This window comes from Clavelina lepadiformis, chromosome 3 (genome assembly GCF_947623445.1).
Source record: "Clavelina lepadiformis chromosome 3, kaClaLepa1.1, whole genome shotgun sequence".
Lineage (NCBI taxonomy): Eukaryota > Metazoa > Chordata > Ascidiacea > Aplousobranchia > Clavelinidae > Clavelina > Clavelina lepadiformis.
This window is the reverse complement of record NC_135242.1, coordinates 8,714,940-8,729,682: the sequence shown is the minus strand read 5'-3', so window position 1 is coordinate 8,729,682 and position 14,743 is coordinate 8,714,940. Positions and strand designations below refer to the sequence as shown.

The following is a 14,743-nucleotide window of genomic DNA, read 5'->3' as shown; positions in this document are numbered from 1 at the left end:
ATTTTGTGTAATAACCGGTTTCGAAGTAGCTAACTTTAAGCGGAATTAAGTTAATGATCGTTATGTCTTAAAATGTGGTATTTTCCAGGGGAATGTCACAGATAGGATATTGCAGTCAAAGCTAACATTAATAAACGACCTGTTATCATGAACAAAGCGAAAAAAGTAGCAATGACAACACTCAATCCAAATGCAGCTTGTTTACTCTGAGTTCGGGAAGAAAATAAAGGAAAAACAAAAGCGCTTGAGTTTAAACAAATAATTCTGGAAATACATATATTTAGGGAGTGAACCAACCAGCAGAGAAGACCAAACCAACGATAGAGACGTTGTCTGACCGCGGCGTCTAGACGTCGCGCTCGTGGAATTGCGCGACTTGTGCACATACACGCACACTACCCGAGTGTGTGTAGAGAAGGTTTAATGCGTTGGCATACACGATACGACTGGCTGTAGATGAACTGAGCTGCGTTAGCTATGTAGTTGAATAGCATGAAAGCGTAGTGGTGCTCCCACGTAGGAATCAATACGCTGTTCGAAAACAAGGAAAAGCAAGGCATGGTAATTAATGGTTAGTGCGTTGTTTTGCGGGAACTGCCACGCTTTGCCGCGTTTCTAGCAGTAAACAACTTGGAGGGGGAAAGAGAAATATTTAGGCAAATATTTGTAGTTTGTGGTTCAAGGGTATACAGCAATATATTACCGCTATGGTATTTTTTTGCCAGTTAGCGGACTATCTGCCGTTGTGTCATGCAATGCGTGATGTTCAATGAGAACTGGAAAGGTGTCGTGTGTTAACGTAGATTCTGCAAAAATGTTTCTGTAGTTGATGGCTTTCAAACACATTAAAATTTTATTAGGTTAAAATTGTAGTTATGTATTTGTAGTGTCCAGTGTTAAAGGTCTATGGAAATACGTAGGCTAATAAGTTCGGTAGGTCTCGTAGGATTTAAGACCACTCTCCTAGTACTGTAGCTACCAACACCGAGAATAAATAAGGCCTACTGCGTTTGGAGTGCAAAAAATAGTGCCAGAGAGGGTCTGATAATTTTAATAATACGGTAATTAGTTTGATTGTAGACTCGGACAACTTACAGTGTAACCTAGTTTGAATATTCAAGTACGATTGTATAACATAATTTTTCTTCTACAGCTAAGTCGCAAAGTACCGGTATATGTCATTCGATTTTGTAAAGCTCAGCAATTTGTGTTGATTTTCCTGAAGCTTATTCATGTAATGTGCTGTAGCCTACATTGCGGTTGATGACCTGAAGTACATGAAACTTTAACTGTGAATAAGATACTTGCATGATTAAGAAAACAAAGTTTTAGAGTCTGTCCTTGTGGATATATGGCTACAAGTTATTTTATGTAGCCATGGAAAACTTGCGTCGTCAGTCCTACTCGGAAAGTTTAAAAACAACCTTAAACTGCTATCAGCTTACCAGTGCTGACAGTTTAAGTGGCCCAAGTGGTTATCCAGCTCTTGCTGCACAGTTGCGATTTGAGGTGGACCTTTTATCTAAGTTGCTACATAAAGTTTGTATGATGCCACAATGGTATATGCAATAAATATCTGTAGACTATTGTGGGTTGAGTTTTTTTAATCTTTATGATTGTTGATTTTATATATAAAATTAATAAATAAAAAGGTTATTATTATTTATCTGTATATGTATATATGATCTCTATATTTCTTGTATGGTACTTCAAAGAAGTTTTGCATTATGACAATATTTTTCAATTAGGAAAACAAATTGTCGCCTCCCATTCCTCAGCGACCCCTGATTCAAATTCCGTTACTGATGCCAAACGATACTTCGACACAGCGATCAGAAACAACACTCGGTGGCGAGAGGATATCTTGCTTTGTTGTTGGTGGTGAAAAGAGGTTGTGTTTGCCACAGGTACAAATTTGATGCTGATATTGGTTGCATGAATTACAAAATCAAACATAGTTGTTTGACGAATTACCAGTTTGCAATATAATGAAAATTTGATGCTTTTACCTACTTGTACTCGTACTTGTTTGCAATTGGAAGTTGTTCATCTTTTCACAAGCATATGTGGCCAGTTGAGTTGTCTTATTACCTGTTGTGTGGTATGAATATGGTATACTACCTATAAGTATGGCAGTTTATTTAAAAATAAAATGAAAAATATTTTGCAAATGTTTTCTCAGTATCAAAATGCCAAAAAGCGAAATCTCCTCAGTATGATTTATGACATTCGCTACCATGACTACTTGCATTTGTAGATATTGACCACTGTGCTAAGGGAATTTAGCATCTCTGAAATCAACCGAACCTGTGCTGAACTGCATATATATTGCAGTAGATGTAGTCCAGATCAACTGGATATATTAAAGGTTTTGAGAATTTTGCCATTCAATACCACGCAGTGTGGTTTGATCACTAAAACAGACGCCGAGCGCCTGGTTTCAGCTCTCGGAGTCGAATATCATTTGAATGCCAAACATGACTTGAATAATGTAAGTTATTTAAATGTTGTTCAAGATCTGAAGTGAAATATTGTAGATTTTAATGTACTTACTACAATTTTTGCACACAAACTGCTTGAATATGCGATGGCTCTGGTCAACCTAGCTGTGTTCGATATCTAGGATACTACTAAAGGCATACATGTTTACCATGAGTGCTTCGGCAGAGGAGATGGTATATTTTATCCCGATTTGTATATCTCCCCTGATGCTACTTGCATTGCCTGTATGGATTGTAGGATAACATTTTCACCAAAAAGATTTGTCGCTCACTCTCACAGGTTGAAAATGTTTTCAATTTTGATAAGGTTAAAATATGGAGGATTTTTTTGTCAAAACTGGTAATTCTTATTTATGTGAATTTTAGGGGTTTGGAGAAGCGGACATGTCATTGGGGTTTTGACCCAGACCACTGGAGAAGTTACTTGCTTTTACCCAAAGAGACTGACTCAGTAAAACGACCAGATTTGGAGAAGAGTTTAAATGTCTTAAAAGCAAGGTTTGATGTTTCGAATCCTGATGCAGAACCATACAGCAATGGCTCACCAACATCTATCAAAAGAAGATTGGTGAGTAGGCTATTGTTTCTAGCTTTGTTATGCCCAGACACACGCACACAGCATCTATTACTTCTGATTGGCGGCGAAGACCGCTTGCTTCCTGCAGCTATTGGTAAACAGCTATTCTTTTTCATGGATGCTGTTTCCTGGTGTGCAATTTTATTGTTGTCTTCTTTTGACAAAATTGTTGTCGAGGCGATCTCTGATTTACAGAAGCTGTCAAAATCCGGCGATTGAACTGTAGCGAACTCTGTGAGGAACCATTTGCACAACCACAACTTGCTGTTTTTTAAACTTATTTCTGCGTTTTATCCGAACGTTATAATTTGAACGCTTTGATCGACGCGAACGTTTACTTTGAGCAGGCGTGTGATGTGAATTTTTAAAAAATTTGAACTTTTGGACTGAATGTGAACCTAGTATAGTCTTCAAACGCATATGTCGGTGAGTGAAATTTCTTATTGTTTACGTCATAACGCCATAACGACATTTGTTTCCTCAATCCAATGTTGTTGAATGACGAATTGGAGCAATTAATGTTTACCATTACCAATATCGGACTATAGCTTCTGGGATCGCTAATCGTTAGCAATTCACACTGTCACAGGTTAGGTCATGTGACCCTAATCTTAACGGATACTGTGCGGTTTCTCATGCGTATTCAATGCGAATAGAATAGAATAGTAAGCCTAAATGTGATTACCACGTTTTTAATCTGATTAGGTCAAATTTCTATTGAATTATTCTTTAACATGATTTTTGACGCGCTAAAATTGAGGTCCAAACGTGACTTGTAGACCTGCATGCACACTGCACAGGGACTCCCGTTTTATCAAAAACATGGTCGTTTTTTATCTTATCTTAAGGAAGTTGTTCATTTCAGTTAAGCATGCATAAATGTCCGCGCATGCTAAACAGCTCGTACTTGGACTCGTTTTAATTCCTTCCATTTGGTTTACGTTTATCCTATCCAAAGGAAAATTCCGGATTGGGTCTTTCTACTTGTTTTCGTGGAAATTTTCAGTAATCTTTACCGTGGGATTAGTGGCTTGTTTTGCGGTGAATGAACAAGGCTATAGCACGCCATCTTTTTTGAAGTATTGGTTGCTGATAAAATTACAACCTTGACCAACTACTAGCTAACCGCCGCACTGTTTAAAGCACTTTTCTAAATATTACGGACCTAACACCCGCGAATAATACCGATTCCGATTGGTCTATTACCAACACCAACACCTGCAATGACGAAAATTGCTGCAAAATTTCATGGGGAAGGGAAAACAACATGGATGGGAGAACAGACCAGGCTGTTCCTGTTTATTACCTTGCAAGAATGATATTGATTTTGAATTGGCGGCAGTGAAATTTCAAATATTTCTGTGTTCTGCTATTGTCGTTTAAGATGTTTGGAGGTCCTTGTTTGAACCCCGAACATAATTATTCGCTAAAGCTAAGGCGAGATTAGCAACTGCCTGTGACATTTACACGGCGCCTAAGTAGCAATGCGATATACCGTCTAGCCACAAACGAATCTGACACTTCAAGGGTGGTGGTAGTCTCGCCAAGTTGCCGTCGCGACGATCTGTAAAGTATAACGTTTTGCTTTGTCGCGGTTTTACTGGAGACCTGTTTTTGTAGCAATAACAGAATAACTTGATCACTGAAACAACCTTAATAATTACGTCGAAATAATAACGTCCGTTTGTTTTCCGTTGTTAACTCAACATGTTGTTGGTCTTATACAGTTATCTTATTATGGGCACCCGTTTTACCAGCCTTAATTATGTTCAAAAAACCGTTTTGGTCTTTATAGTTCACTGAGGTTTATGCCATGTTAGTGGAATTGTTATGAAATATCTGGTATGATAACTACTTTTTTGAAATACAGTCTTATGTGGTACATGTGTTTGCTCATACTTTTTTATGGTTGTTGTGTCGTTCGTATGTATGCTTTGTTGTCCAAACCCCGTAATAGAAGACTTTCATAAAAGAAACTGATCAAGCGTGGCAGAATTCTCTGCTATTTACAATTTCAACTGCTGCGGGCTAAACATTTGAGCTTGTTATATCCAAACCGTGTGGTTTCGATGCGCTGTAAAATGTTCATCTAGACGTGGCTTTAGGCATCAGTACTGCCCAAGCTAGGCACGGCCATACGAAATACTTTTAGCATGCGTTGGCAATGTTCAGCTGGCTATGTTCAAACCGTCGACAAACAACATTGACAGTTGGCCTTACCAACTGGCTCGTTAATAAAATCGCCGCCTTATAACGTGTATAACTTCGTTAGATAGAACACGTCCTTCGTTTTGTTCCATCACGACTTCACCAGCATCTATTTCCACTGAGACGCGTTTTTAAATATTGCTTTTGTTTGATTTGAAAGACGTTCTTTTGCTTTCTAGAGTTGGCTGACCATGAATAGTGCAGTACATCCGTATTTTGATAGTACTAATACTACTGACTGCCTGACTTTAATTAAATCTTATACAATATATTTTATACAGCTTGACATTTCAAACGATATATGTGATCGTATTACGTATTACGTGTTTTCGAATAAAACTAAAAAAAATTCTAAAAAGTTCAAAAGTTATATCACTTTTGCCATTTCGAGTATTGTGTTTTTCAGGGTAACCTAACTTTCATAACATTGGGCAAAAACGTAAGCAATTTTATAAAAACCAATTTTTTGTTGGGTTTCTGACAATCTGTTAATGCCTTAACGACTTCAAAATGAGATAGTATAGTTTCGATTCAAATAGATGAACATCTAACTTAGCTGTATCTTTATTTTTCAGTCAAGGCAAATTTTTATGAATCGGTACACTTTTTGCTACGTGAAATGAAATGGAAAACATCACTTTCCGTAGTTGACGCTATAAGACGTGAATGGTTTGACGTAGTTATCGCAAACTTTTGTATGTTTACTCCTTAGCATGACCAAGCGGGCTATTTTAGCTTGTTAGATGCAGATAAAAACGCGATATTTTGCAGAAGTCTTCGATTTTATAGGTCTCAAAATGGCACGTTTACGTATTTTGCGGTCATAGTTTGTATCCACCTCCGCCAGATCTGCATTCTGAACACAACGCCATTTTTGATCGCTGAGAAATCAGCTTTAGGGTGTCGTGTTAACTGCAAATAAGTCCTCAGAAGTTAAGTAATCAATCAATTACTGTCGGTCACGTTGTGACGTATACAAAGCCAGTCAGATGGTTAAGGGTCGTATATGATCCACAACAACCCACGTAAGTTTTTATCGTCATGTGACGGGCATATCTTTTATGTCGCTTTCTTAACTGCAAGAATCAAATCACGCTTTACATTCAAACATAAAATATAAAACGAGGGATTTATGTAAAGTAATGTTGGCCTATATAATTTTAATCGAAATATTTTGCACGACTTGTAACGAAACAGAATATTTGTGATGTTACGTCGTGCTTTGTTTTCAGCTATTTTGGTATTTCTGTGTAAATCTAAATCTAAACTTAAACGTATCATTCTTGGAGTTTTCATGTTTTGTCTGCGTCTATATTTGTCCATTTCTGTTGAGTCGCGTGATGCCATATTTTTCGCTACATGGCCCATTGTTTGTTAATTGACGTTTCTCACGCAGAGAGTAAGAACTGGCCACGCCATGGATACCACAATCCCATGGAACATTAAGACTTTTGCTATATTCGCGTCAAAATGACCGGATGTAGCCTTTTGGCTTCCATTTCGGTCATGAGGCGATTTCCCCTGCGGTTTTGATCCTGGTTGACCTGTGATTCACAGATACGGTTATTGCGAATTCCTTCACAAGTCAGTTCACATTAGAACTCGGAACCGCGTCTTTCCCTAATATGTTAAATCTTTGTGAATGCTGCCCATAGGAAACTTTTTCCGACGCCGCCGTCTGCGTTCAACACAATTGAAAAAGGTTGTAACAGAAATGACTAACATGTTGTATGTAAACCCTTGTCAAACATCACTGACAAGAACCGATTTGTTTGACACCTAAACTGCCGAACACAATACTATACCTGAGACTCCGTAATGCAGTCAGTTTCCATTTTTAGTTTGTTTGGCGTTTCCAGGTCGCTGACATTTGCTGTTGGGATTTTTAGCCTATACGAAATACTGAGTAGTCACGTAATCTGGTAATCGGTAAGACCTAACCGAATTATATTGGACATCCGGTTGCTCATATTGACAAACGTGCATATACGGTTGTATCTTTCATATAACTGAACACATATCCGAGGTCATTGATTACTATAGTTTGTCAGTCAGATTCTCCTGTGCGCCCCATGTGACGATGTTTTAACTGAGGTAGTGGTTTTTCTGAAATATTTCGTTTTATTGAAACTGGTGTGAGAATATCAGAAACATTTTAAGAGATAAAGTTATATCACCATTTATATGTGGAGTGCGTTGCAGTTAAACACCTATACAACCAAACAAATTTCATGGCATAGAATTGCAAGATGTGTTTTTATGTATTTAACTTTGCTCTTTTTGATCTATTTCGTTTGATGGCCTTTAACGGGATGCGAACTCTCCATTTGCTTGATCACTGCAGGTTTAGGTACGTCTCCTTTTTATGCGACACCGGAAAAATTCATCCTTGCACTTGCGAGCTTTACTGTTCATGTTGCAAAAGGTGTATATTGAAAGAATATCTGGTGTACTTAGGTTGGTACGAACATAGACCACGGTTGGTTTCGTTCGCTTAACTTCGCAAGGCAAGTAATAATTGCACACAAAGCAGAGGAGGTGTGTTTCGCTGCGCTCTACGATTGGTTAAAATTTGTTTGAGTGCACGTAAATAGTGGACAGCAAACATCGTAACAAAATTGGAGTTTGCCAAAAGTTTTCACCTGCCTGGTCTACAACGGTGTGTGATGAAACGCTGATAATTATCACGCATAAACGGCTTTTGTCTCTAATCTGCTTTTTCATCTTTCCTTGCACGGGAACGCCAGCCGATAAGCTTGGCTTTGGGTTTCCTTATAGGATATGTGTGCCAACAGGCTTATTCAATGGGTGGGCAAACACTAGGACGTCGCTTCCTTATTAAAAAGAGGCTTGAGCGCTCTTGGTAGCCGACGAACGAGAGAAACAGACCTACGCTCTTAAAGCCCGAGTAGCGTTGGTGAAAAAGCACTTACGACTCTTACAGCGGCCATCAATGCCCAGTCAATTGACCAGACGGCAACAGAGTTTAGCGTTCTTTGCCTGGTTGATATAAACCCTCTTGTTTGTTTGCCTCACGCATGCTGTGTATGTGTGTGTGCTGTTACGTGTCTAACAAAGTAGTTAATAAGTTAAGTTCGTATTGAGTTCGGCTCAGGCGCGTTTGGACGAAAACTATTGTTGTAACCTCCAGTTACATAATTATATTGCGTCGTAGAAATGAAGAATCTTTAATTGAATCCGTTGGAAAACTCATTTTGTCAACGTGCTTGCCTGGATTTGCAAAATTCGGTTACGTTTTAATTGCGTGCGAGTGTACATCGCTGGATTCGGTTGGTTGTATTGTCCAATCTTTAAATGCAAGCAAACTGAATTTAGTTTTTACCCTGACGCGTTCCTGTTCCGTATTTTAACCTTCCTACCTCATTCCATGTAGCTGGTCATTGTATCCGTTTTTCAATGACCGTTATCAATCACACCCGATGACCCTGTCCAGTTTAAGTGCTGCCACCGCTTGATAATGATCACTTAACCTCACCCCTTTGAAACGCGTCATAGTCAACTGTGGATGGGATATACTGTACGTGTGATATTAGTGAATTAACTTGGAAAGATTAGCAAAATGGTTGGATCTTGTCCGCATGGTTTCTCAAACACGATTGCGCTTTGTACTTAACAGTCTATAGTAGATAAAAATTTTAAATGAAGTATATTGAATAAATTTTTTTAACTCAGTACAAATTTATTTCAGGGTTCTGATTATGAGACCCAGCACATAAAGCGTTTGAAAGATGAGCGCGATGAAACACCATTCCTTTCACAACACAGAGCTGCTGCAATGTATTTTGGATGTAAGGGTGTCGTGCTCACGAACATCTAGTCACACGTTTTCGGCCAATTTAACGCTCGCCTTTCTTTCCAGTTCCATTTGGAATTCGGCCTTCAGCGTTTAAACCTTGGAGCCCAACTTTGCCCATAGGAATTCCATCCATACCTGACCATCTCGCGGCACACGAGGAAGCGCTTGTGAAGGCTCTGGGACCGATGATGCATGAAAGGTAAGCAAAGTGTACTAGACATACTCAAACATTTAAGGATTCTATCAATATTTTAATTTCATATGTTACAGGCGTCTCTTGCCTGGATATTTGCAGTTCGGACCACCCGCGGTCGTTCCCCAACAGGACGCTGTGGAATGGTGTGCATTTGGCTTTAATTTACTTGCAGTTTATTCAGACGTTGCCATCCCAAAAGCCTTTGGCATGCGGTTTTGAATTGACGAAAAGAGCGCTGTGGCACTCCGTTGTGACCCGATCGCTTTTGCTGAGCGCAATAAAATTGCTTTAATCCTACCAATGCGGTCGATCATGTTTGTCCACTTCATCTAAGCGCGGCAATGCTCCTTAAACTTCGATCATTTTAATTTTCTTTATTTTATCTCTTTGCTCATTTTGCTTTTATTTTCTGGCTGACGTCTCGCGCGTTGTAGTTTGTCTGTAAGTAAAAAAGACATGCTCTGATGGAATTCGCCGAAGTGCCTAGCGAGACAAAGGCACGCGACCGATAGAGCGCATGCCTATTAACAAGGATAACTGAATAAATTGTCGAGTCTTCGTTTTTTCTCTCTGCTATTTCAACGACCTTGGCTCTTCTCGTTTTAGCGTACACTCCCGAAGATATGGCACGTAACTAATAGCCCTTACGTAGCCTTATTTGACTTGTTGTACTGCACATTTATTGTCGAATATTAAAATAATACGATAAACATAATTGTTTTAACAGGGCCAACGCTTTGCAAAAGAGCCAAGTTGCTCCGAACATAACTTTGGCTCCAGCCGAACAGCAAAAGAGAACCGCCAGCATTGTTATGGAGAAAGAAAGAAGAGAAACCTCTTCGAAGTCGGCGGAGAGAGACTCCTACAGGCATATCATAAAGGGAGAAGGCGAGTCCAGCTCAGGCAGAAGAAACTTTGACAAACATCTTTCACCCAGAATATCAGACGGTAATTAACTTTTCTACCTCAGGTGTCCTACAATGTTTTAATTCATTTCAATATGTGGTGGTTTAAACGAAGTTTGCAAATAATTGTTTGTAGAGCCGCCGTTAAGAGGTTCACTGTCCTCCATTACATCTCCCGAGAATTTATCAGTTCGTCACGTGAGTGAGGACTCGCATCATCCGACAGAGTTACACAGTTTCAAGAAAGACGCCTTGAGTTCTGACCATCACGTGACTGATCCTGGTCGTGCAAACGAGAACGGCCTCAAAAGGACCAAGGCATGCGGTGCAACAGCTAAGGTTCCATATGCACAAAGCAAACATGAACACAGTGTGGTGGAAGCCACTGATCGTCACGATTCTACCAAGCATCACACGGACTGCAATAAAGTTCCTCCACTGATTGCTATTAACAACGCCGTTGCTGCTGCATCAGCAATGCTGGAACTGTCCTCTTCGGTAAAGGATAAGAAATTCAAATCCCAGGGTTCTGTGAAACGTACAAATTCTTTGGAAACATTATCAACAGAGTCTAAATGCACGAAGATGTCAGCGTATAAAGATGACAAGTCAATACCTTGTGCTTCGTCGCATAAGTTAACAGGAGGCTTGTCAATAATGAGTAACGGCGTTCCCCATTTAATCACCTTTCCCCATATTGTTCCATTAGAAGACTCACACAAACATTTTAAGTGGTCGTTCAGGTCAAGTTCATTTATAATCAGTACAGCAGGGACTCAGGAGTTAAAAATGGTAATTGTGTGTTTTGGCAGTTTCTAAATTGCTTTGTTTTGATTGTTGTTTAAAAAGACTAGGTTCGCATTCCATGCAATCAGCATCCTACTATTTTGAAATAAGCCACATAGAATATCAATACAGTTATTTACAAAACATCGGTCATATTTACAGACTCGATTACAATGAAATTTTTTAGTATACTGCAATTTCAACAAATTTATCTTTGCTAAACTTGGAATGGGCAAAGTTATCTAATACTTTTTTTGTTTTTTTGATAGTTCCACAGTTTGCTTGAGAACAGCGATTGCAGCGAAGCAGCCAAGGAACAACTCCTGCATGAGGTGGTTAAAATGAAATCGCGCTCAGAAGAAAAACTTGACATTCAGGAGAGAGTTAAGCGAGATATTGAAAGTGTAAGCAGACTATTATTTTTTTAATATAACAAAAAGACCTAATATATAGGTGGTTCAAAACGTTTTTGATATCATTTATGTGATATTGTATTATTTACATACAAATAATATCAAATTGTTTGAAACATTCTTTATAAACATATTGGCGACTATTTTACTATATAATATATTGATTTGAACTACCTGTGCTAGACTACACCAACTGATTTTTGTATTTTTTTTAGAAAATGGAATGTTTAAAAATCACCAACAAGCTACTTGTGCAGGAATCAGCTGATGCCAAAGAACAAGTTAAACTAGAAATGGAGAGGATGAGGTAATTTTAGGTTTATCTTTATCATTCTACATTGTGTCTTTCTTTCTATTAATGGTTAAATTTGTAGAAATGAACACAACCAAAGACTTCAGGAAGCAAACGAAGCATTGGCAGAGTTTAGCAATCAACTTGAAAAGCCAAAAAGGTCTCCTTGTGAAAGCACTGATGCAACAAATCCACAACATAAAGTACTTAATTTTCTTTTAGTAAACGCAAACACAGATGTACTCTAATGTAGCATGCAAAATACTGAATATTACATCTGTCTTTCATCAGTGTAAAATTAAAATGAATCTGTACAACAGCACATTTGGTATGAATGTTTTGGAAGAATAGAGACATTAATAATTTTATTACCGGCCCTAGCGCTTAAAATATGTAGACGGACGGTAAAAATTTGAACAAGCGAACAAAGAATTGATCGATGAACACAAAATAAAATTATTCAAAATCAATACGGTTTTTAAATCTTGTACTTTTTGTTGCAGTTAATTGAAAAGCTTAATAAGCTAATCGCAGATCAAGAAGCCAAGCTCGATCATCTACAGGGACAAGTTTTCGAAGAAAGAGAGAAACGAACTGAGGCTGAGGCTAAAGTGGAAGAGTTACTCGGTTCACCTGGCAGGATGCCTTTTCTAATGGTGACTAAAGAGAATCATTTTCTCTGATATCTAAATTAATTAATTAAAGTTCTTAGCCAATCTGTTTTTTTTTTCTGCTTCAGTTTTTAAAGTAACATTAATTTGCCGCAGGATGGAGCATTGTCTTCAATGATCCGCGGATCAAGAAATCTCCTTGATGAAGGAAATGGTGGTAAACCAAATGGCCTTTCAATGAACGGCAGGAAAAGTCTTGAAACCATCGCTTCCTCCATGTGCCGGGCAACATCTGTGACGTCAAGTGCCTCATCAGTCGGCCAATGTGATGATGATATCATTGATGTCACCACCATTCCAAAAACGCACAGTAGCTTGCATCTTCCGTCATCGAAGGACAGTGGCATTCAAGACATGTCTTCTGTATAGCAGAAGTAAATATGCAAATACACAAACCGTCAATATCTGGCGATTAACGGAAAATTGTTCGGATACTGTGGATACACCATTCAAAGACAAAATACTACATGTTGCATCAGCAATAATACTTTTCCATTCTATATGCTGTGCCATTTTGTGTGGAACTTGGCCCTGTGTGTTCTATTTGCGACTTTGTTTTAATTTGCACTGCAATGATGTATATATCTGTAGGTTTTATATGTAACGCATTACTTGCGTATACGAGTTCTATGTTTGCGTTTCGGCAAACTTAATTATAAGTCGTTAGCGATATACCTCAAAATATTATCTTTTAATACTTCTAAGTTATAAATCATTTACGTTTTAACGTTTCCAAGTGACACTTAACTGCCTTTTCACGAAGATAATTATACAGGGATGTGTTTTAAACCGTTTATAAACTCTGCAAGGATCACCGGCGAAGCAGCATGTGCACCTTGCCATTGCCGCTGTTTTACATATGTAGTTTTTAATCTTCGTTCCTAATATCATTGTGGTCAAATGCTGTTTATGTTTTTAAGAATTTGTCTACATCAGCAGTTCAATCGTCGTAATGTTTTACTTTTTGTTCCAGTATTGTTCCTGTTACAAATTTGTGCGGTATACAACGTGTGATGGTAGTTTATGCTCATTTTGCTAAGATCGATAACATTTACAGTGATGGGGCTTCAAAATTTCCATACATAGCTTTTTATCAATACTTTTCCTGTTTTTTTTTTAAGCATGACTTTGGCGAATACTTGTTTATGATTCTGAAATTCAGAGCTGTATCACAGGCAGTACTACATAACACCTTTACGAACACTGGCAGCACTTAATACAGAGTTCTTTGTTTGGTATCGTTATCCATAAAATACTCTGTGAACTTTTCTTGTTATATGAATACATAATTTATTTAGCAGTGTATAGAACTGCTTTGAATGGGATTGCCGATGGATAAATACTGTGCTCTTCCTTTTCACCCACGTAGTTATGATGCGTTCAGTGACATAATTAATTCACTAACGCCTGTCCTTTTATCTTCATTACCTTAAAATAAATACCTCTTTATCGTAGTGCCATATATCTGACTGATACGCTGTTGTAAATTTAGCAGTATGTTGTCAGGCCAGAAATATATCTCCGTAGTAATGGACCTTTTAGGTGTGCATAGATAAACCACGTTTAACTTTGTCATTTTTTTAGCCATAGCAAAGTTAATACGATACCGACCTTGGTTTGAAGTTTGCTTTACTATTCAACTTAAAATATCTAACCTCACCACTAACAGCGTCTCTGTGTCAAGTTCCATTCTTGCTTTATGTGTTATGTTGTTTTATGGGGCATGGTTGGACTAGAGGAAAATTCTTTTCCTTACATTGATGGTGCTTTTGGAAAGACGCTTGTAGATAGTGCTGCTTTTGTTAACTCCCAGAGTGTTTACTTTTTATTTGCTTATGTTAATTTGCAATACTTCTTAAGGATACTTGTGAGATAATTATGTTAACTTTACAGTTACTAACAGAAAAGAAACAAATATTGTTAAAGATTCACTTTTTCTGCACCGTTCATTTTGAAAAATATTGTGTATGAAGAGGTTCACATGATCTCAAATGTCAACGTATCTAAGTACTGTACTGTTTTAAAACTGTATAATAAAATGATTTGAAACCATTACTCTTCTTTTGACCGTCCTTTGTGTACTAAAACACAAGTCAAATAAATGCTGATTCCGATTTTAATATAAAGACAAGTAATTTGAAGTAGTTTAGTCAGCTATACTTTATCTATTTTCCATTGAAATATCTGAAACAAAGATTCTGTTGTCCAACCTTCCGTAACAAATTAGGTTAAATTCAGTCGCAAAAGCACTATACCATATATATACCACATAAGTTAAGAGAATTCTCTCAAAACAATAGCATGCTTGATGGCTAAAGCAATTCTGAATATCATTACGACCGACAGTTTTTGTATATTCTCAAGTACATAAAACCTT

The 14,743-nt window shown here is 37.9% G+C and overlaps 1 protein-coding gene across 2 annotated transcripts; it reads left to right on the top strand.

Moving 5' to 3' along the window:
- The first annotated feature begins 1,133 nt into the window (after positions 1–1,133).
- On the top strand, positions 1,134–14,421 carry LOC143448203 (uncharacterized). Of its 2 annotated transcripts, XM_076947814.1 has the most exons (15): positions 1,135–1,509; positions 1,749–1,907; positions 2,258–2,491; positions 2,624–2,781; positions 2,868–3,069; positions 8,996–9,095; positions 9,167–9,302; positions 9,374–9,442; positions 10,027–10,247; positions 10,341–10,996; positions 11,260–11,394; positions 11,619–11,710; positions 11,778–11,898; positions 12,199–12,351; positions 12,463–14,421. In XM_076947814.1, the coding sequence occupies exons 1-15, from the start codon at positions 1,378–1,380 to the stop codon at positions 12,733–12,735; spliced, it is 2,841 nt and encodes a 946-aa protein (XP_076803929.1). In that variant the 5' UTR covers positions 1,135–1,377; the 3' UTR covers positions 12,736–14,421. The 2 variants fall into 2 exon arrangements, with proteins under 2 accessions (XP_076803930.1, XP_076803929.1); XM_076947815.1 differs by lacking the exon at positions 9,374–9,442 and having other exon boundaries at positions 1,134–1,509.
- The last annotated feature ends 322 nt before the right edge of the window (positions 14,422–14,743 follow it).

Excerpts from the sequence above, each read along its gene's own strand:
- LOC143448203 (XM_076947814.1), top strand. The coding sequence starts at position 1,378 with ATGGAAAACTTGCGTCGTCAGTCCTACTCGGAAAGTTTAAAAACAACC. Across the intron at positions 11,711-11,777 it reads CTAGAAATGGAGAGGATGAG|AAATGAACACAACCAAAGAC; the intron begins GTAATTTTAGGT and ends TTAAATTTGTAG. Across the intron at positions 11,899-12,198 it reads CAACAAATCCACAACATAAA|TTAATTGAAAAGCTTAATAA; the intron begins GTACTTAATTTT and ends TTTTTGTTGCAG.